This window comes from Coturnix japonica, chromosome 1, assembly GCF_054131305.1.
Source record: "Coturnix japonica strain WE chromosome 1, WE-NBRP24, whole genome shotgun sequence".
NCBI classification, from domain to species: domain Eukaryota; kingdom Metazoa; phylum Chordata; class Aves; order Galliformes; family Phasianidae; genus Coturnix; species Coturnix japonica.
In genome coordinates this window covers 55,229,851-55,253,012 of record NC_140663.1, presented here as the reverse complement: position 1 = coordinate 55,253,012, position 23,162 = coordinate 55,229,851, and the positions used below count along the sequence as shown (strand labels likewise).

The 23,162-nt window shown below is 40.9% G+C and overlaps 2 protein-coding genes and 1 long non-coding RNA gene across 32 annotated transcripts in view; 2 read left to right on the top strand and 1 right to left on the bottom strand.

The window, feature by feature from the left end:
* Window positions 1–4,629, top strand: part of CAPRIN2 (caprin family member 2) — a 28,690-nt gene extending 24,061 nt beyond the window's left edge. For 16 of the 30 annotated variants that reach the window (XM_085540738.1, XM_085540717.1, XM_085540707.1 and 13 more), the window contains 3 exons: window positions 96–196; window positions 2,229–2,295; window positions 3,711–4,629. In XM_085540738.1, coding sequence (XP_085396864.1) covers window positions 96–196; window positions 2,229–2,295; window positions 3,711–4,279 — 737 coding nt within the window. In that variant the 3' untranslated portion in view covers window positions 4,280–4,629. Of the gene's footprint in view, window positions 1–92; window positions 197–2,228; window positions 2,296–3,710 lie in introns of all 30 variants that reach the window. The other 14 variants (XM_085540701.1, XM_015866007.3, XM_085540783.1 and 11 more) reach the window with 1 other exon arrangement.
* A 2,941-nt stretch (window positions 4,630–7,570) lies between these two features.
* IPO8 (importin 8) overlaps window positions 7,571–23,162 on the top strand; it is a 41,736-nt gene continuing 26,144 nt past the window's right edge. The window contains exons 1-8 of the mRNA XM_015865955.3: window positions 7,571–7,764; window positions 13,057–13,138; window positions 14,929–15,085; window positions 16,920–17,078; window positions 18,031–18,187; window positions 19,179–19,268; window positions 20,077–20,171; window positions 20,751–20,835. Of these exons, the coding sequence (XP_015721441.1) occupies window positions 7,681–7,764; window positions 13,057–13,138; window positions 14,929–15,085; window positions 16,920–17,078; window positions 18,031–18,187; window positions 19,179–19,268; window positions 20,077–20,171; window positions 20,751–20,835 (909 nt within the window). The 5' untranslated portion in view covers window positions 7,571–7,680. The remainder of the gene's footprint in view (window positions 7,765–13,056; window positions 13,139–14,928; window positions 15,086–16,919; window positions 17,079–18,030; window positions 18,188–19,178; window positions 19,269–20,076; window positions 20,172–20,750; window positions 20,836–23,162) is intronic.
* LOC146762425 (uncharacterized) lies at window positions 14,504–21,628 on the bottom strand. Its single transcript, XR_014943692.1, has 3 exons — window positions 21,449–21,628; window positions 16,428–16,515; window positions 14,504–15,478 (listed from the first exon to the last, which is right to left on the bottom strand). It is a non-coding gene; the product is annotated as an uncharacterized LOC146762425 (long non-coding RNA).

Here is a 23,162-nt window from a genome sequence, read left to right as displayed (position 1 = left end):
ATTATTTGATACACATTCTAATTGCTCAGATTACTATCGTTTTTTGAACTTGTGTAAATTAAATGGTTAATAATGAATAATCACTTTTTAAGCAGGTTTTGATGCTTACCGAGGGTCACCTTCAATAACTAATGGCACCTATGGCCAGCTGCAGTTTCCTGCTAGAGATTATGCAGGAATGCCATATTCTCAGAGAGTAAGTACTGACTTTGTTTTCATTAGCCTTTATGAGAACTACAGAGGAGTCTAATATTGTAGCTTTTTACTGTCCTAACAGGTAAACTATTCCTTACAAGCTAGAGGTCAGTTTTGTGTAGACAACTGTTTTGGGATAGTAGAAAGCAGTTGAAATAAGAAGAAAGCTCATATTTGGGGCTGGTTGATTTCAGTCAGAATTAGATCTCTGACATGCAGTCAGATGGTAAGAAATGTCAATAAGCCCATCTTGCTATGGTATTCATATTAGTACTCAGTACCTCTACTGTAGGTGAGCTCTTGAATAGACTGACATAAAATGAGGCTAAGCAAACTTCTCATTTGCTCATAGCTAGAGCAATTCATTAAAAACACATCTGGATTATAATTAGTGGACTACATCCTCATTCTTAAATGTATTTGTGGGGTAGCAGGAAATCCTGGTAGGAGCCAGCCTTAGTGAACTTGACACTTGGATACTTTGAGGGCAGGTTTCTCAAGGGTTGATGCACTTGAAGACATGCAGTAGATTATAACCACGAATGACTGGTTTCATGTTCTGTAGTAGTGGCGGAACATAATTGATCTTCCCTAATCCAGCTAGTTTAAGGATACTCTGTTGTCAAACTCCAGGTGATGCGGGGTTGAAAAAAGCTTCACTATTCAGGAAAGTGTAAAGGGTGAAACTTGTAAAGTTAAGCATTTCCAGTAGGTTTAAGAATATATCTTTATCAGTCTTTTTTGACTTGTTCAAGGTGAGTAGATGGTCTTTAAAAGGTAAATATCTGCTCAGTGTAGCTCTAGGAGCATGTCCAATGAAGCATGTTTCAGGTATCAAACTAGCATACTTTAGAGACAAGTGATCCTTATGCGTTCTCTGGGGGTGGGAGGCAAGGAAGAATATTCCCTGATTTGAGGTGTGATATGTTGTCACTGCTGTGAGTTTTGCAGGGAGCTCTGCAGCTCGGTTTCCTCCTGTGCCATGCTTCCTGTTTGTTACTTTGGAACTTAAGCGGCCAAACTGTGAAAATAAGGGGGAGAGAAGTAGAGGGATGCAAATGTATCAATATCTCAACTATCTGCTGCTTGCACTATTGATTTTCAGAAGTGGGAAGAGGTGTTTAAGGTCTTAATTGACGCTCAGTGTCATACTACAGAAGTCTTCTCTTGGTGCTATAAGACAACTAGATTACTACTGTTGGGATGGCTAAAGGAACAACTGCCCTCTAGAAGTCACTAGGCACTAGGCAGTCTTTTGAAGATACTTGATTAGTTTTGAAAGGGAAATTCATTGAATTAATGAACTCTGCATAAGGTCTTAATTGTGTTTAAATGAGACACCTGGGAGAAGTTTTGCCATGCCTGTTTCTATGAGCCTTTGAGTTCTCTAATCTTTCTGCAAAAGCACTTGAACTTGGAGAGACCTCTTGCTATATATGCATTTTAGTAAAATCTGAAACATATACCTGACCAATCCGTGCTTTCCATTTGCATTCCCTAAATGGAAATAAATTGTTGACTGTTTGGGAGGGGGTTTAAGGCTTTAAGTCTAAAGATAATATTAAGAGGAACTTCACATCATATGCAACGTTCACTGTCTGCATGAAACTCACTTTTCTAGTAGATGCATCCAAGTCTATGCAAGTGGGGATTAATTACTTAATCCTTTGTGGTTCAAATTATGTTAAAGGCAAGTGAATTAAACACTTCAGGTGAAGCTGTAAACTTCCAGTCCTGTCTGCACTTTTCTTCTTAAAAATCCTGTTTAGAGGTGGGAAAGGATTTCGGCTTTGAAATGAAATTTCTTCTGTAGTGACCCAGAATAGGCTTGAGATTTAAGGTAGAGCACAACAAAGCTTTTTAACTTCATGTAAGCAACTGTGTAAGTAAATTTTCCGTAAACAAGGCTGTTAATTGACAGTGATGGAGTTCAGAATCAAGGCATATAGTTCAGAGCCTGAAGTATATTTGCACGCTTATTTCATAGCCTTATTTGTTTTCAGATTTGCTCAGTTATCTTCTGTTTTCTTTAGGATGTTAATTACCAGCAGTGTTATAAACGAGGTGGAATAGCTAGCGGTCCTCGAGCAAATTCAAGAGGTAAGGCTGACATCAGATTCCCAGGGATGTGTGTCTGCTTGCTGAAGTGAAATGTTAGTGTGAACAGTGATTGTACTGTCACTGACATCAGATTCAGCTTGGTATAACTTAGAGTTAAATGGAAGTGTTAAATACTACTGCTAAGCAGTCTGCATAGCAACAGACTTAGTTCTGCCATTCTCAGTTTTATGTCAGAGTTCTGATATAGTGATATCTTATTGAACTCTATGAATAAATTGACTAAAATACGTGCTGAATGGTGCCGCTGTTACATTTGGCACTCAGCTGTACGGTCTGTCTTCTTTGAGCTGTCAGATCCCAGAAACTTTGTAAGAGTGCTTTTCCACAGAAAATAGCTTTGTGAATACATCTTTTGATGTTCCAGCATGGAACTGGTGAAGGAATTCATGACAAGATACACAAAGCTTGTGTTGTATAGAATGCATTTTTGAAAAGCTCTGAGATTATTTAATCCTGCATTTAGAATTTTTCCACCTGGACTTAGTGCTATAGGTTGAAAGCAAGTAGAATCCGCACTGTAGATTACTATGTTGAAGAAAAAGAGGAAATCTTGTGTATCACAACAACTGTTTCAGGATAAAGTGGTTTGTCTCAGTCTGAGGGGGGACTCAGAATTCTGATCTGGGGGGGAAAAAAAAAAAAATCAAGATAGTGATGAGTGAAGCTGACAGATGTACCTGTTACTGCTGAGTAACGTTGCTGCTGATACTGTAGTCTTATCTGATATGTTAAGGTATTCTTTTCATGCAGATAAACTTGATAAGCAGCGGCTTTAAGTTTCTGCTCTATCAGTGCTTTCATTCCAGACTGAAACTAGATCCTGTTAACTTGGATGTTTGAACAGATAAGCATTATTTTGGGCAGTAGGGTGCAGAAAGCAAAAAGCAATCCTAGTTTTTCAGACTTGTAATATCTTAGCGTGACAAGTTGATATGGCTTGACATGACAAGAATACAACTCCAGAAGAACAGAACTGAGGTAACATGAGGTACAGCTCCAGAGCTTCAAGGTGTCTAAATAATTACTTGTCTTAATGATTCTGCAGTTCTTCCAGAACTTGCTTTTTATTTCCATTCAGTCACCATATACTGTTTTATGATGAGGAATGATCATTTTTAGTTGTGCAAATGAAACAGTTAAAGTTGTTGCATCTCCTACTTAAAAGTGTGAGAAGTCACTGTTCATAGCTGAATCATGGTTCATCTTGCTGAATGCAAGTGTAAGCAACGTGAAACAGCTTCACAATTCTTTTCTCTCCGAGGTCCTTTGACAAATTCCTGTAGCTAAGACAAATGTCTTACAAAGCATAGATTTGCTTCTTAAGAACGTACTTATGGGCTTAAGGTACCCTTCTGTTATAATACTTATGTATTGTTGCTAATGATCTTTAACAGCAGGGTGGAGTGATTCCTCTCAGGTGAGCAGTCCAGAACGAGACAATGAAACCTTTAACAGTGGAGACTCTGGGCAGGGAGACTCTCGCAGCATCACACCTGTCGATATGCCAGTGACAAGCCAAGCTGCCACTATACTACCAGTGCACGTCTACCCCCTCCCGCAGCAGATGAGAGTTGCCTTCTCTGCAGCTAGAACATCAAACTTGGCCCCTGGAACTCTAGACCAGCCAATTGTGTTTGATCTATTGCTGAACAACCTTGGAGAAACATTTGACATCCAGCTTGGTAGATTCAATTGTCCGGTGAATGGTACTTATGTCTTTATCTTCCACATGCTGAAGCTGGCTGTTAATGTTCCCCTGTATGTGAACCTCATGAAGAATGAAGAGGTCCTAGTGTCAGCATATGCAAATGATGGGGCTCCTGATCATGAAACAGCCAGTAACCACGCAGTCCTGCAGCTGTTCCAGGGAGATCAGATCTGGTTGCGTCTACATCGGGGAGCCATCTATGGAAGTAGCTGGAAATACTCTACTTTTTCGGGATACCTCCTTTATCAGGACTAAAATACAGTGCAATGTTTACAAAAAAGCTGCTCCAAACACCTTGGTGGAGGGGGGGATGGGACTAGCTTTGCACTTACTACTGACTTTATAGAAGATGTGGTTCCATTATTGGGGGGAAATGATGGTCCTGTTGTGCAAGGTGAAATCATGGAGTTGGGTTACTGAATCAGCACTAATTTGGCACTTTATCAGTTGTGATGTAGCCTTGCTAGTAAAGCTGTGAATGTATATTGTTTGCACTTACCCTAAACTGTATTAATGTCCAGCTTACTACACTATTGATTGCCTCAAGTATGGGCTATTCACAATGCCTTGTTGTGCCTCAATAAAACAAGTTAATATGCATTTTAGTATTAATCTTGCTAGTGGTCTTTATTTTTAAAATACCAGGCTAGTTATTCCTTGTATGAGCTGTATGTGCGTGTTCATACTCCATATAGAACTCATCTTTGGGTTTCAGTAATTCAGGGAGTAAACTAATTTAAATGGGATTGCTTGTTTATTTGATACTTCAATCAAGGAAGCAATGAAGAGAATTCAAGATTTAGTTGCACAGCTACTTCTAATTTCTTGACCTTTCTGTTAAGACTGAAATGAAACATGACATGGTTTACTTGGACTGCTTTAAATGCATGTTCTGTCAGCATGTAGTTTCGCTACACAACTTTTGCTACTGATGTAGTAGCTGGCTGAGGTTCTTAAACCTCAAAACAGTCACTGAAGGACTTGCTCACAATTGTTATGGTGTATTCATTCAGATTTAATATATCCTAAACTACAAGTGTCACTGGAATCCAAACCTGTACAGCTTCCCTCTCGCATGACCTTAACTTGCATTACAAGCTGCCTTTTTTCCTTTAATCTTTAGCAATCCTGTGGCCTGGAAATAGGAAAGTGATGGAAGTTCTTATCCAAGCTTCATGTCAAATACTAGAAAGCATTTTTCATGTTTAGAATGAAAGTCTGAACTTGTAAGAGTTGAAGACCTACATTCTTTTTTTCTACTTTCAGGAGCTTCTGTAGTCCCAGCAGTAGGTGTATTTTACTTGAGTATTTCAGTGAGGGAGCTAGTGGAAGAGACTGGTACATCTAAGGATGAACCAGAAGTGCTCTAAAAGCAGTTCAGCTAACTGCTTCGTTTACAAGTAAAAACTGATAATGGAGTGGAAGTCAGACCTGGTATAATGCTGTGGTTTCTTAGTAACTGGTTTCAAAATGTCCAGCTTTAAAACACTTTTCCTCTGCTGCCCCATGGATCCAAAAACAAGTCATCTGGCAGGACCCCACAAAGTTACTGTCATAAAGACCTTGGTTTTATTCAAAGTCTAGATTTTTATTTATTTTTTTTTTTCAAAGCTCTACTTAGATGGTAATAATGGTCTTGATTTAACTTACCACATAAGTTCTAAGAAGTTTGGGGTAAAGCTTCTGGAACCTAGGTATGACAAATGTCAGACCATACCTACTGAGTAGTAAATGTGACTTTAGCAAATGTGAGCAATGAAGGATCAGTGGCAGGAGTATGTAAGATATTTAGTTATAACACCTGACTCTGTTAATTTTCCTTGCCTATAAATGAGAATTCAGTAAGTAAACTGAAGTGCTGGGATAAGTTTCTGTTTGCAGTAATAGGCACCTGCAGCCAAACTCAGACTTTACTGCTTTTGTAATAGATCTTGCAGCTTTGGATTTTTAGATGTCTTGAGTGCTGTTGAGTCCCTTGTTTTTTTTCACACCATCTTACTAGGGGACTTGGGAATGAACCCTACTGTGCGTATAGGAGGGCTTCCCTTGCATCGCAGTTGCCTTAGGATCAGGTCTTTATTTAACATGTAGCTTGTCATACTTGGCTTTACTGTATGTACTTGAAAATAAGGTGCTTTTTATCTTACAGTTTCTTATAGGAGATTCTTCTGTACTACCTCTCTGTTTTTCACTGCTCCTGGTCAGAGCAGTGAATGCAACTCTACAACTGAATGGTATTGCTATAGAGCTCAGTGCAAACAAGATGTCACTTGCACTGTTAGAAATGAACATAAATGCTAGAAGACTAGTTAAAAAAGACAAAAAAGCACAACCCTTCCACCAAAGCTGCAAAAGCCCAAGCAAACAAATACTGTCTTCCAGACCAACAGCTGTTAAATCCAAAACCCACTGGCAGAAAGCTCCTATTCCAGTCTTTGAAGATCTAGTAACACATCTTCCTCTACTTTAACATGATACAGCAGCATTAAGAGATGCATATCTCAATCTCTTTTGTTTCTAGACTGCTTGAAAAGTTCTCAGTACTTCCGTACAAACTGACATGACTTCATTTTACCTGAATGTGTGCCTGCTGAAGATACCCACCTTACTCTGAGAGCGTAGAAATGACAACTGATCATTACATTACAACATGAGCTGAGCTGGGTGGAGGGGTGTTTAAATCAGCTCCAATCTTGTGGTGTGGCAGTTGTCTTCCATGTTGCTGTTGCCACTGGTGGAACGCACCAGCTCCCTGTGCTCACATCCACTGCTGAGCCTCTAGAAGCATTCAGTGGGTGCTGGTTTTTTCTCCCCCCATGAAGGAGTTTGGTGAATGTCCCTTTGCTTCATATGCCCTTCCATGTCAGACACCATTTTGTCAGGCTTCCACCTGTCACACAGCATCGAAATGTAATAGAATAGCAGTAGGAAGGTTCAACCTCTGCTGCCATACCACTAATATAGGCTGTGGGCTAACAGAATAAAACAGGAGGCATTACTTTCACTGGGTGTGGTATGGGCTTCATGTAAAAGCTGTGTAAGACCAGACTTTCTTTCTCTGTAGTCACTCAGAGAGCTGCTTGGGTAGCTGCACAAAGTAATATGCCTTAAGTATAGGAGGGTGATAATAAGGTCTCATTAAAGCATACAAATGGAGGCGGTGGTACTTGTGCTAACTTCCTATTCTTGTCTTTCCTACACAAATCTGATACCATCTCAAGTCAATCTAATGCAGTTTCCTAAACTGACTTTAGATTGTAATCCGGACTGAATTTCCACATCTCCTTTCGGTAGCTCACCAACATGAGCTATGAGGTCTATGAGGCACCCACAAGCAGCAGCCCGAGCCGTGGGCGCCGTACCGCGACATGGCCGCCCCCACGGCCGCCATCCCCCACACCCGCCGCGCTGCCGTCCGTACAGCATGGCGGCCCCCGCTCCTCGCAGAGCCAGAAGGAGGCGCGGCGGCCGTAAAGCAGCGCCCGCTTCCCGATACCCAGCTGTCGCAAACCGGTGAATGGCTCTGGAGAGGGACCGGGGGGTGGGGGACACGAGCTCGCGGTCGCGGCGCGGGGGGGCGGCGGCGGCTGCTCCGCTCCCTCCTCCTGCCCCCGGCGGAGCACGGCCTGCCGGCCGGGGGGCTACGGCGAGCCGAGATGGACCCCAACAGGATCATCCAGGCGCTGAAGGGCACTATAGACCCCAAGCTGCGCATCGCAGCCGAGAACGAGCTCAATCAGGTGAGGGGGGCGGACGCGGCCGGCGGGCACACGGCGGTAGGCCCGCCCCGCCCGGCCGCTTCGCACGGGGCCGCCCGGCCCGGCCGGCAGGGGAGGGGGTCGGGGCGCCCCCTCCTCCGTATGGCGGCCCTGCCCTGCGCACAGCGGGCGGGGGGCGGCGGGGAGCGGGGCTGGAGGAGCGGCGGGGAACGAAGCGGAGGGTGCGGCCGCGTTGGCCGGACTGCGAGCGGAGGCGCTGCCTGTGCCCTGCCCCAGTTCCGCGCCCGGACGGAGCCGCTGAGCCGCGCTCGGCGGCGCTAAATTAAAGTTTGGTTAGTTATGGCAACGTCCCGTGTTCCGTGTGACGGTGCCGTGCGTGGGTTCCGTGACCCGAGAGCTGTGATACAACGCCCGATCCGGCCTATTAAAGAGCCCTGGGTCGCGGCCGTGCGGTAGATGCCGCTCCGTGAGGGCGGGTTGGCAGGTTGCTTCAGCCTGGAGAAGAGAAGGTTGCGGGGTGACCTCATTGCAGCCTTTCAGTACCTGAAGGGAACTTACTCCCAGGAGGAGAGTAAACTCTTGGAAAGGGCTGATAATAGCAGGACACGGGGAAATGGTTTTAAGTTAAAAGAGGGAAGATTTAGGTTGGATGTTAGGGGGAAGTTCTTCACTAGGAGAGTGGTTAGGCCCTGGAACAGGCTGCCCAGGGAGGTTGTGGATGCCCCGTCCTTGGAGGTGTTCAAGACCAGGTTGGACGGGGCCCTGGGCAACCTGATCTAGTAAAGGTGTATGTTTGGTGGCCCTGCCAGGCAGGGGGGTTGGAACTACATGATCATTGAGGTCCCTTCCAACCCGGGTCATTCTGTGATTCTGTGTTGCTAACGTATTGGAGCTGATCTTTCGGCTCGGTTTGTTATTTGGGCACCTGAAAGCTCCTTTGGAGCCGGATGGAGCTAATCCCTGCGGCCATTGCTCAGAGCCGACGGATAGATTAAGTACAGGGCACTGAGAGCACTTCTGCAGGGATGGATAACAAGCAAAACTTTTCTCCTGCTCGTTTGGCATGGTCCTGCTGCCCACACTGCCACTGCTGCCACCACCGAGTGCTGCAGAGCTCAGGGAAAGTTAGAATGAGTTCTGACATTGTGGCCTTTAACGGTGCTCCCACAGCACCACTCAAACCCAGACCCCGTGTCTGAGAGCATTGTCCCACTGCCCCTTGAATTCCGGCACTGGGGGCTGTGCCCACATTGCTGTGCATCTCGTTCCATGCCCACCACCCTGTGGTGCAGCCCCTTTCCCTGACCCCCAGCTGCCTCTCCCCTGGCACAGCTCCACGCCATTCCCTCAAGCCCTGTCGCTGTCACACAGAGCAGAGCTCAGTGCTCCCTATGAGGAGCTGCAGCCACCATCAGGCCTCCCCTCAGCTCCTCTGCTCTGTGCTGAGCAAACCAGGCCCCTCAGCCTCTGGTCACACACCTTGCCCTACAGACTCTTAGCCACCTTCATAGCCTCCCTGTGGGCACTCACAGTTTTATGTCCTTTCTGTGCTGCTGTGCCCCAGATCGCACCCAGTGCTCAGGGCGAGGCTGCACAGCACATAGGAGAGCAAGATAGTGGTGGTGCCTGCTGACAGATTTCTCTTCTGTTACAAAGTAACCTTGAAGTGAAGATGTGCCTATCGCTGTGCAGGCTTCCCATCATTAAACAAACCGGGATGTATGTGAGTGATACACACTGATGCATCACTGGGTCTGTTATGAATCTTTGAAACAAAAGTGTTCTTGAGGAATTCGCTAACATGGGCCTTTGACATCTTGAAGCCTTTCAGTGCTTTTGAAGCAAGACTTCAAAGCAGCGTGTCAGACTTCCACGCATGTAATGTCAGCGTTGACATGGAGCTGTGAGCTGCATGAGCTGGCATCCAGATGCTGCTCTAGCTTTTATCTTGCTCTAGCAAAGAATCCCGTTGAGCAGCTGAACCAATGCAGAGTGGATGGAGTGGTAATACAGTGCTTGTTCGAAGAGAGAAGGGTCATCTTCACTTTGTGCAACAGCTGCAGTGCTGCTCCTGATAAGCACTGAAGGATACCGGGGTGAAACATCCCCTGTGCCATCCTGTCTGCAGCATGCAGTGCTTTCAAACTTGAATCCAGGCATGGAGGTAAAGTTGATGAGATCTTGTGAATCTGTAAGGAGTCTCAAGATGTCCGAAAATGTTTCTTTCTGTTCTTTAAGTTCCTGCACCTGAGTAAAGACGGAGGAAAATCAGTGTTGTTGCTTTCTGCCTTCTGGATTATCATCTAATTGCTTTCAGAAATGAAATCAATACTCCATTTAAAGTCACTATTTCTTTTTCTTGCCCTTATTATCTTTATTGGAAGGCTGTTTGTCAACTCTTTTCCTCCAGCAGCTGGAGACAAATGTCAGTTTCCATCCTAAACTAATTTATAGTCCATTTAGATCGATCCGCACCAATCTTACTCCTTAACTAGAACAGGCTTCTTGGTACCCACTGTGATGTGTTGTTAGAGGCTGATCTCCACCAGCTTGTTCTGGCCTCGAGCTGTATTTCCTTTGCATTTTTGAAATGGAATAGCAAGAGAGAACAGCTCTTCTCTGCATTTATCTTTGAAGTAATCTTTCTTGTGCAATCTGGTCATCTGTGTTTGCAGCATGTCACAACGTCTCATGCTCACCGCCACTGATACCTCGTTTTATTTATCCTAAAGCTACAATTATGTTCTTCATGTTCAGCACTTAAATGATTTCTTATCGTGTAATAAAGCAGGGTCCTGTTATCCTGTTACTCACTAACGAGCCACAAGCTTTTAGGAGAAGTTCCTGCTTTAATGTAGGGCCGTGTACTTTGTTCTATTACTCCATTCCATTTTTGTTGCAGCGGTTCCAAAGATAATTCAGTTCTTTGTAGGTTATTTCTGATCGTTCTTCTCTGCTGCCTCTGAGTCATGAACAAATTTCATTTCCCTCAGTGACCTGAACACGAATGTAAGTGTGGCAGTTGTCTAAAATGTGGTTCTTGATAAACAGGAACAGGGATTGCCAGTCAGGTCAGTAACCTCCATCTTGTAACCGCTGTCATTTCCCCGTTAGCCTGTATTTCTCTTCAGTGTACACATTTCTCCTTTTGAATTTGTAGTTAGTTTAACAACCTGTACGTGACTGCCAGTATAAAGATGAGAGAAAATGCCATTAGCAATGGCAAAAGTATGCCCAATGTGACAGATACTGATGGGGTTTCTAAGTAACGCATCTGAACATCATCGCAAACAAAAATAGAGCTTAGTAAACCAGATAGCTGAGCATTCAAATCAATTGCGTGGAAGCCTTAAAATAATCTTTTGCAAGCACTTTATTGCGTGGATATTCAAGCTTTGCATTTCTTGTACGCGTTCATCTTTGCAAATGAAGGTGTAGTAGCTTGTTATACAGCTGGAGGGACAGAAAGCCTTTTTGCAGTGCCCTACTTGTGTGCAGAGAAGGGTTTGATGTTCACCACTGTGCATCTTGCTGTTGTGTCCTACCTGAGGTGTTCTGTGCTCACCCAGAAGGAACGGCCTCATCTCTTCCCTGTACTGAGCTCCCAGCTGACAGCTGTGCTGCCGTTCACAGAACACCTGCAGCTTCACCTGCTGTTTTCAGCTGCCTCCTGTATGATTTCTAGAGCCTGGGTCTGTCCCAAGATCTCGGTGAGCACAGCAAACCACTGAGAATGTGCTGGTATAGGAGAAATGTTGCTGCGTGCAGCTTTTTGGAAGTCCTCTGTTCCAAATGTTGCAAGCAGCGCATGGTTTTCCTGACTGAGTTTGCTGCAGCACCAGTGAGCAGTGTTGGAGTTGAGAGGTGTAAGAGGAGCTGGGCTGTTATAACTCAGAGCAGGCCAGCTCTGGGCCCTGCTGGGTGGTGGCTGCCAGCCAACACAAGGCTGTCTGTCCTTGGGGCTCCAATGCACTTGTTTGGGAACTTGGGGTACTTCAGCCAAGTGGCCCTGAAAGCTGGTGTTTCAGTGTGTCTATAGATAAGTGCAGCTCCTGGCCTGCGTGATACTCCTTTTCCTTTACCTTGAGCGTTGCTTATGGATAATTAAAGTGTACAGGAAAGGGAGAGTATGCTTTTGATTTGCCATTGCTGCTTTTATCTGAGATCTCGGTCTGTTCCACCAACATCAAATGAATCTCTGAACATAGAGCGGGTTAGAACTGCGCTGTCATTACCATGAGAGAAACCAGGGTCAGAAAGTTAGGTGGTGTAGCAAAATTGTTGAAAGACAGACTTGTGGTGCTGCTGTTACTCTTAAGTATCATGAAAGCTATGTCATTTTACCTCATTATGGAAATGTTCGATTAAGGAATCGGGGACATGAACTGCAGAACACATCCCTTTGTGTCACAGCTTTTGAATGAGGCTAAGTCTGTGGGAGGAGGTAGCACACGCGTACTTAAAGCCCAGCTCTGGAAGTAACCACAGGACTGCCAGACATTTTCTGGGTGGCAAGAAACACGATACAAGGTGAAATAAAGAGAGTTTCTGTCATCTAGCCGCCAAGAAATGTCTCTCTGAACATCAAACACATGGATCCAAGTGATGAAAGGTCTGACCTACTGCTAACTACTGATGTTTCCAAGGCTTAGCAGTAGCTGCACCATGCTGAGTCAACAGTTCTTCACTTCGGAGGACCCCTGTTGAATGGCAGCAGTATAATGCTATCAGACTGTCACATCTTTTAAACCTAGCTTGCTTTGCTCAGAAGTTCAACGAGCATTGTTTTCTCTTTGAAATTCTTCAGCTGTGTGGCTGATGTAGCGTTTGCTAAGTTCCCAGGAAAGCTGTGGGGTTTGAAATATTATCTGTCTACGTTTGGTTTTAATTAAAAAAGATCATTCCTTTTTCTTTTCTGTTATGGTGCACTACACATCTAGTTCATTAAAATAATGCTGAAAAGTACGTGGCTTGTTTGACTTATGAGGATAAGTTAAATAATTCAAGGACAGATCTGTGCTGACTCTCATTATGCATTCTCGGAATTATTGAAATATTCATTATCACTAATCTCAGTTAGAGATCCAAGTCACATTGCGTATTCCTTTGCTGTGCTGTTATACGCACAGCTTTTACAAGTAATTATTTAGAACGCTGCTGATTTGAGTAAATCCATGTGCTAAAACCTTTCACACTTTATGAGGAGAGTCAAACAATTCCACAAAATCCCCTGCTTCTGTTTCTTATTCAGCTCCTGGTAATACAGTCTTCTTTAAACAATGATTTACTAACTGTGTTTTATGTACATTTCAGTCCTATAAGATCATCAATTTTGCTCCAAGTCTACTGCAAATCATAGTATCAGATCAAGTTGAGTTTCCAGTGCGCCAAGCAGGTAAGATGAAAATCCTTGTTTCAATTTCCTTCAGTAGAAATCTGGTCTGTTAGTAATTTCAGCAGAATATTGAGCTGCTGGAATGTAAGCAAGTTCATATTTGCTCTGAACACGGAAATGGAAAAGATCAGCATAGAAACTTTCCTAATCTTTGCTGCTTTTTCTTCTTACATCCCTGTGTTTATAGTGATCCCTACTGGATTACTGTAATAATGGTGTAAGAAGAGACTGATTTCTGCTTGTACTGAAGATATTCAAGCAAAAAAAAATATATATATATGTATATATGGATCTCATTTGAGCAATGTTTCTCTATTAGAGTCCTTTTTCCTGAAAAAGTGAAGTTTACTGAAAGATGAAAATATACTTTGTAGATCAAGGGTAGCCTCATAGGCTCACAAAAATGAAGGAAGGTCACATTACGGTAAGTTATATATCTGTAGTCTGAGCATGTCTGGGAAGATAACGCACACACAGTGAGGCAATCAGGTACAGCAGTGCAGCTGACTGCAGGGTCAAAGAGATTCTAAATCCTCTCAGTCTACTTTGACAACCGTTCTACAGTAATTTTTTACAGATCGCCAAATATTCAACTTTTTCAAGAAGTTGATGAGTCCTGTTTCGTTCACAGCTCTCTTTCTATCCTATGGAGCAGCATTTCTCATTGAACCGCTGTTGGTTGTATTTCTTTTTCTGTACAGATCCTACTAATCCCCTGGGTGTGTTGAGGCCTGCTGACATACGCTGTTTGTCATGCTGGCGTGTATATTTTCAAAGAGAATCCAACTTTGAATGGCATTTTTAAACCATCCTGTGGTAAATCTGGACTCCATAAGGTCATTTTCATAAATGAATCCCTCATTCAGGGAAAAGTACCATTTTTCTTTAAACTTTGGTATTGTTTCTTTTTGTGGGTTTCTTTTTTAAGAGAATGGAGCTATCAAATAGAAAAGCACATTCAAATTAAATCTGTATATCACCAGGTTTCCCTAAGGTTTTGTAAACAGCCGAGAATCTATGTAACATTAAGACCTATGGACAAAGTAAATTAAAGTCTGATCTTTCTGGACCTGTTTTGTTTGGTTTTTTGTTTTTTTGTCTGATTATTCTGGTATTTAATAGGCAAAGAACAGTTTGTTCCCTTCTTCCTATATAATGTTTTACAAACCCTATGTTTTCATCCTTTGTAATTTGTCATGACAAAAATAAGTTGGACACAAGAATGTCTTTTTCGTACTTCAAAGCCCTAGTCATAAAGGGCTAAGAGTTTATTAAGAATGTTACTTTAGTGTCTTACAACGTATTTCCCATGTTTTCTAAAGAATGCCTACAGGCATTTCAATACTGAGGCATAAATGCTGCTTATTTTCAATAGAAGATTAACTTTATTTTGCGTGGTTTTTCACATGAGACAGACAGGAACAATTCTGAGGGATTATGGGAAATCCTAGCAGTGAGATAAAGCTTAGGGAATTCACAACAAACATTTCTATCTGAATAAAAGGTAGGCTGTGTGCCAGTTTCATACTGGGCATTTCCCCAGGCAGAGTGTCCTTTCTGTGTGTACAGTGATTTGTTTACATGAGCTTTCCAAAGCTTCACTTGCTGAGCTTCATTAGTTATTTTAGATGAGAGTAAAAATGTTCTCAACTGTTCTTAGTTCTTACAATTGTTACAGACCCATGCAGAGGTCTTCAGTTGTTCTGCTTTTCAACTGTACTACACGTTGAGCGCAGTAGTGTAGAAATGCTTTGGTATTAAACTATTATTTCCACATCTCTTATACATAGCTGCCATCTATCTGAAGAACATGGTGACGCAGTACTGGCCAGACCGTGAACCACCTCCTGGAGAAGCAGTATTTCCATTCAACATTCATGAAAATGACCGTCAGCAGATTCGTGATAACATTGTAGAAGGAATAATTCGCTCTCCTGACTTAGTGAGGTATTCTTATGTCTTGTAGGGGTGTTTTTATTGCTCAGGTTTTCAGACCTACCAGTCCCAATGTAAAAATCTCAATCTCTTGGGAAATGAAGTCAGGGCTTCTTTTGAAAGCATTTAAATGTATGTTGACATTCTTGATTTTAAGGCGTTAAAAGAATGAGAAAATGCTGTTCTGTTTTGACTGGAAGAATACTTAAGATTCACAGATTTGTTACAACATGTGATTGTTCATGATGTTAATTAGAGCCAGGCTGATAAGCAGGGGTCAGGCTGTGATGTGCATCTTTGAGAAACAGGTGATAATCTTCCTGGCCTTTCTTCTTCCACTCCACTGACTCTGTTCCCAATGATGTACTCTTTGTCAGTAGTCATATCAGGAAGAGAAGTGATGAACTATGGATTAAAATTAGGATTAGGAAAAACACTTTGATTAAGAAACATGATGAAATACAGGAATACGTTAGGATGCTATAGTATTGCTGTCACTGGAGATCTTTATGAGTACATTAGACAAACATCTGACAGGAATTGTGTAGGGTATAAATGGTCCTGCACCAATGCGAGAAAATCAACCAAAACATTGTTTGCTGTTCAGTTTTTCAAAGCCTCTGACTTTAATGTTTAGAACCCCCACTAAAAGAACCCCTTGTCAAGGCTGTGCTACAGCATAAGGAAGCTTGTGTAGTTTCTGTGATAGTTCAGTAAGGGCATGTTGCTCACTGTGTCATCTCATCATAGTTACTAAGGAACACAGAATAATGGAAGTGTGAGAAGTTTTTTGCAAACTAGCTCAGGCATCTTTTCATAACGTGGTATTCCAAATATTCTGACATTACAATGATCACCTACACCTAAAAGAACAGTTGAAAATGACCCCCAGAAAGTTCACCTGGAATAGGGTGTTTCTAAATACTAAGAACTTCTAGATTTGTCAGAGAATAGAAATGGCAAAGAAACATTACTGGGGCTAGTCTGATGCTGTAATATCAGTATTTTTCACTGCTTGCTCATGAGAACAAGGGAGGAGAACAAATCAAATCAACAACAGGGACAAACTCCAAAGGCTTGAGGAGGAACGTAAGTTTGTACAAAGCTCAAAATTTGTGAGGACCTAGAGCCTCTGAATTACTTGGAGTTTGTAGCTCTGTATCTATTAGACTGCAAGAAAAGATAAATATAAAAAAGAAAGAACAGACTTTTATTTCTTAGCAGAGCCAAGAGCATGTAGGGCTTCTTATGTTGTGCCTCTTAAAACTTTTTAGTCACAGTACCCCACTTCAGGCAGTGAACAGTCCTGTCTTGCCACAAAGCGGCTTCAAAGAGGGACAATACAACATCTTACCTCACTCACTCTGCTATATGCTTCAGAACTTGTGAAGTGCTGTTCTGGAAGATCACATGGAAGTCATAATTTGATGAGGAACCTCTGGCTTGGATTATAACACAAATCGGTTTCGTTTAATTAAAAACATACAAATTTGTTCTCTTGTAGATGCTTTCAACCTTTCAAGTATGTGGGAAGTATAACCATTCATTTACAAAATGCAAAGGTAGCTGAGGTGATTGTGGAGAGTGAGGAGGAGCAGAGAAAAGTGGTTAAAATGTTCTGAAATTAGTTTCTTCCTTAAAGTTAAATTCTCTGGGACTTTTTTTTCCTCTTTGTTTTCTTCTGTCATCTCCCATAACTCCTTCAGCATTGTCAAAATATGTATAATATGGTGCAAAATATATTTGTAGCCATTAAGCCAAGATTTGGGATCTGTGCTTTAATACTAAAAACACTGTGCTTTAATCTTACTTATCTTCTCTTGTTTCTCTTTCCCTCCTGTCATAGAGCCCAGCTGACAATGTGCCTGCGTGCTATCATTAAGCATGACTTTCCTGGCCATTGGACAGCGGTCATTGACAAGATAGGCTACTACTTGCAGTCTCAGAACAGTGGAAGCTGGCTTGGGAGCCTCCTGTGCCTGTATCAGCTGGTGAAGACTTATGAGTAAGTTGATGTCCGTCATTAGACAAGGACACGGTACTTTGGTTTCTCATCTGATTACCAAGAATGACATTCATAAAAGCACTGGCAGCTTTACATGGAATTCAGATAGAGGATGAGATTAAATAATTGACATATGCATTCTTTCCTGCAAATAAATGAAAGCTACATCATCTTTATGTCATCAGTAAATTGGAAGCAGAGATTCCAGCAGTAAATAACCTGTATGACTTTAGTGATGGTTTTTTTTTTCTTTTCTTGAGGCTTTGTTGTTTTGATCTGATTTATCCTAGCTGTGAAAATTTCATAAATGCTTATAACTTCTTTTGTTTGAAGATTCCCAAATGCTGGATGCACAAATAATACAAATAACTTTCTACTTGTGTGCTGTAATACAGTACTGTCTGTCACATGTCCTGTTTCATGTTGTTATTTGTACCATCCTTCGATAGTCTAAATCTGGAAAGCATAAATTAGCAGTGGTGTAGTGAGCTCTCTTATTTAGAAAAAAAAAATCTGGTGTTAGGAATATATATATAAATCACACAAAAGAAATGTAAGTGGAGAAAGAGAGAATCTTAACAAGGGAAAGGATCTGCTTTTCAGTGGCAGTTCACTCCTATTTGTTCATACCCAACTTTGGTTTGACATTGTTACAAATGTCAGAGAAAACCAAATCCCTGTTGCTGTGAGCTTATGGTTCAGTAGCAAAGAACGTCTATATAAGATAACATTTGTTGGTTTTTTTTTTATTTCTCTATTCAGAGATTTGTCTATGTTAGAGATTTTGTATGATTTGTTTAAATTATAAGTTGGGGGCTGGAGGAAGAAGTTTCAGTTGGTGAATGCTGGATTTTAGTTGTTTTAGGGTACAGTACTGAAGTTATTGGTGAAGAGAAGACATAAGAGTCTCCAGCATGTAGATCCTTGACCAACATTTTTGTTTTCTTTGCAGATACAAGAAAGCAGAGGAGCGAGATCCTCTCATAGCAGCAATGCAGATATTTTTGCCTCGTATTCAGCAGCAAATGATCCAGCTTCTGCCTGATAATTCCCATTACTCTGTGCTTCTTCAGAAACAAATTTTAAAAATCTTCTATGCTCTTGTTCAGGTTGGTATCTGTGTATGGAGAAAACAGAACTTTTATACTGCTGGGTACAACAGTCCTCTTCTGTGCGCTCATGGCTGTCTTTGAGTAAAATTACCATTTTGGATGGGAGAAGTAATGTTCGATAAATACCCTTTATAAAAACATGTTTTTTATAGATCTGTCTACCTAAAAACTGGTCACATAATCCCCAGTGTTAAAATTTTAATGAACCTAAGTACTTCTGCAAATCCTGTCTGTAAGCTTGCTAGAGAACTGTTTCTGTATTTATAAAGTTAAGCATAATCTGATATAAACAGTGAGTGTCTAGAATCTGCTGTTTATCCTCTGAAAATGGCAGTAGTACATATTGTATTATGATTGCCAGTCAGTGCACTTCATTAGGTGGTGTTTCTCTCATTATCTTCTAAATATTTGGAAGAAATTATTTGTTGAGGCACATGTGTTTTCAGAGATGTATTTGGCTGAGTTTGCTAAAAAATAAGAAACAAAACAAGATCCTACATCAGGCACAGACCGAGAGACCTTGATGAAGGGTAAAAAAAAGCTGAAATGATTTATTATTAGGTGGAAGGGTTTAAAAAAAGATCTAAAGGTCCTATTTTATTTTAAAAAAAATGCTTTCCTGAATATTATCACTGCTTTGGATTTATTAGAGAAGTAAAATTTACTAGATAGTAGCTAGGCAGTAATGAGAAGTACATTTCTCATAATGAAATGCTTTTGGTTTCCCTAGGAGGAGGAGCTGGAAAGAATTAGCAAGTACTCAACCCAAGGAACTTTTCTCAAATAGAATCTAGTCAGAAGTTACTCTGCGAATTGTACCAGGAAGGATAGAGTTGGAAATAGTACTGACATCTAAATTAATTTTAAGTTTGCTTAGAACCTCGTCCTCCTAGAAATGTAGCTATTGTAGAAATTGCTCCTACTCACTTCAGAGGGAAAAAAAAATCAGTGAAATTCATGAAACTTTTATTTTTATTTTTAATGTCAGTATGCGCTGCCACTCCAGTTGGTGAATAACCAGACTATGACCCAGTGGATGGAGATCTTCCGTACCATCATTGACAGAAATGTACCTCCGGTAAGATTTAATATTGCCAAAACCTCTTATACTTGTGTGTTGTCAGTTGAGGAGCAGTCAGTGTAAAGGTTTTCTAAGTGTGGTCATCTTTTCTTTGTTAGTTTTTTGTTTTGTTTTGTAAGATGTCATTTATTTGAGGTTTTTATCTTTAGAATAAGCGTCCTTCTGACAGAAGCGCAGGAGAATCATGTAAGCTGCCAGGTTTTCATGGTCTGAGATAGTGATAATATGAAAACTCCAGTCCGTGATATTTTGGAAGCTTTCAATTATTTTAGCCTTTTTCTCTCAATAAGCAAGAGGTCGTTGCAAAACCATTGTTTGTCTCCGCTTCTCTCTTTATTTCATCAAACCCCCACGTCTCTAGAAGAAGAATGAAGCAAGTAGTTAAACGTGTGAGCATGCATGTATGTATGGCAATAACCATCTTTTCCTTGTTTTTGAAAATTAATTTAACCTGATTTTTAACAGCTTTTGCATTACTGGATGGTTCGGGTGTATGAATTTGGAGGAGTTTTTTAGTGTTTTGCTTAATTTTTAAGTGAAAGTGGACACTGCTGTGTGTTATTCTAGTCTGAGAATTTCAGTTCTTTAAACATGTATCATTTTGAACATTCAAGTATGGGCATTGCACAGGTATTTCACATACATGTTTGTACTAATTAAGATGGTGTAAAGTTCCTGAACTGTTAACATAGATGAAGTTTTAGACGGTGCTGTGGATTTATATTAGTATACTTAGGAATATTTAAAAAGTAATTTATCTCAACGATACACAAAACTAATTCAGAATTCTTGTGTTTATTTGTAGGAGACATTGCAAATTGATGAAGACGATAGACCAGAGCTGGTGTGGTGGAAATGCAAGAAGTGGGCATTACACATTGTAGCTCGTCTTTTTGAACGGTAATGAACTAACAAGCTGAAAAACTAAATTAGGGTTACAAATCTTTGATGTTCCTTGGCTACAGTTAGAGAAGACAGTTGAGTTGGTTATAACAGCTTATATCACCAAAGAGATATTCCCACAGTTGTTCTCTGCCTTGCACTGGCACAGCCAATGGTTTGAGCACTTAGTGAGATTATTTGGCTTTCTAAGCTGGCAAGAAACTATCAGGGAAAAGTACTTTTTTTTTCCTTTTTTTTCTTTTTATTTATATATTCATCTACAACTGCTTGTATTCTTGAATACAAAGGTAGGGAAAGATTTGAAAAGAAATCCAAAAAGGTGGAAGTTACAGAGCTTATGGTGACAGTGCAGCTGTATTTACTTGACTATAGCATTACACTGTATGAGGTTCTAAGAAAAGAAAAGGGAAGTGAGGCATTATATAGGAAATAATGGATTAGTAGAATATCTGTGGAGAGGATTTGTTGGGGATGGAATGCTATTCGGAGTCATTTGTTATAGAAAATGCTGTATTTTCATGACACAGGAGGCTCTTTGCAGTGTAAAGAAATATCTGTCTTCTCTTCATTTTAAAGGTATGGAAGTCCGGGAAATGTAACTAAAGAATACTTTGAATTCTCAGTGTTTTTTTTAAAAACATATGCTGTGGGCATACAACAAGTAAGTACAACTTGTTTCTAAATTTAGTCATTCTGGCTAAACGAAGATATTGTTTTCCAGTAGCGTGCTCAGATCTTGAAGATCATGAAGCAAAACTGAATGGAATCAGATTCATTTTTCATTGTAGTGATTGAGAAATTCTTGAGAAATCTTAGTGCTGTACTTAACTGAGGTATAATATACAAATGTCCAGCAATTTGGAAAAACTGTGCAGGAAAGCTTTGAGAAGAGCAAGTGCTTTTCAAACACCGTTATCAGCATGCATAAATAATAGAGAAAAAAGCAACGGTTTCTAATAGATGTGTTATCAGGCCACTCATTAGTAAGTGATTTTGCTGCTGATAACTTAGTAACACTGGGATCTGTCCTGTTTTATGACAGGAGGATGTAATCAAATTGGAAAGTGTCTGGAGAATAGCAATATTTTATACCTGGTTAGCGTATTTTGTGAAAACAGTACATGTATTCACAGTTGACAAGTAAATTGTAATTGTTAGGGAGTGCTAACTGTTTGTGTCTAACACGGTATTGTGGAGATGGTTCACTTTTGATAAAGTAACACAGAAGAGAAGCAGTGCCTTTAAGTGTTTTCTATGCTTTTACGCCAGCTTACCTGTGGTCCTCTGGAGACGGACTTCCAGCATCTCTCTAGTTTGAGGAAGTGACTGTAGCAATTGGGTGCTTGGAAGTCTGTAGAGTGGTGGTTTACAAGCTCAGATGTTTCTGGACCAGCTCCAGTTGAGTTGGAAGGCACCTACAGAGACCTAGTCCATCTGCCTGACAACTTCATGGCCTATCAGAAGTTAGAGATGTTACTGAGGGCATTATCTGAATGTTTTTTGAGCACTAAAAGGCCTCTCAGCAAACTCTGAGCATGTTTCCACTCCTGTATCTAGATCATTGCTAAAAGTTTTAAACAGAACTGGCCCTAGGCATATGCCCTGGAGAACATTGCTAGCGACCCATTCAGTATAACTCTCTGAGCTCTGCTTTTGAGCCAGTTCTTCCTCTGGTGTAGTGTGAAGCTGTTTATCTCACACTTGGACAATTTATCTATAAGGATGATGTGAGGGATGTTATCAGAGGCCATACTAAAATCCAGAAAGATTAAATGCACTGTCTTCCTTTTATCCACCAAACTGATGACCTTATTATAGAAAGAGATCAAATTATTAAGGCAGGATTCATGAACCCACATTGACCACGCCTAATAATTAAGTCAGATTCAGACTATTTCAAAATAACAGAATTGTTTGTAAAAACAATTACTTTTCTCCATCCAGTTTGACAAAACAAAACAATTTGTCCATTGGTTTATCAATTCTGTGTAAATATGTGAATGATAAGAACTAAAGGATGGTTGTGGGGAGACTGCTAAGTATCAAATAAAAAGGAGAAGCAGTCAAATGTAAGTTCTAAGTTCTTTGTAAGGATTAATTCCTTAGCGGAGAAAAGAGCTTCCATGGACAGTGGTCATTTACAATACTTAAAGTTTATGTCTTTTATAAGACCAGGATGCGTATCAGAGTGAGAGCAGTTTAACTTGAGAGATAAATGGTCTTGGATGTGAAAGAATCTTCTCACTCATAGATGCTGATTTGTCACGTTTCACGGCAGAGCTAGTAAGAATGCTATTGTGAATATTACATTACTAAGCCTTTGTTACATATTTTTCAGTTAACTGCTGACATTGTGTTAGAGTCTGTGTGAGATATTGCCAATCTTTGCTCAAGGAGTGCATTGTAAAAAAGAATAAGATCAAACTTAGTACCCCTAAGGGAAGGAGTTATGTTCAAAATAAGATTTACTGTAGTATTGTAGAGAATTATTAAGTAGTATTTTTCTTCTGAAAACACGATTCAGCTCTTTTGTTATGCTTTGTCCTTGATTTTTATTGTTGCTTGTCTGTGTGGCAGTTCTTTATGTTTACTAACACTCAATAGTTCATTTGCCATTAATGTTGAGTAGTGGCTTTGTACTGTGGGTTTTTCTTAGAAGCTGGCCTTTTAATAAGCATTGTGTTACAGAGTTGTGGTAGCATGCTACATGGCACTATCTGATAGTTACAGCAACCAACTGAAGTTCAGACTTTTTTCATCTCCTGATTCACAGATTTAGGTATTAACCTAATTTCCTTTTTTATTTTAGTATTTCTATTATTATCACTCTTCTTCCAAAATCATTTTGCTTCTTTAGGGGATTGTCTGTTCGAAATGAACACAAACTCCATTAACAGATTTAGATGCCAGCTGGCTTGAAAATATCACTGCACCTTTTAGGTATCTGTTCCAAATTTGTCTGAGGCCTGTGTAAACTGTGAGTCTGTG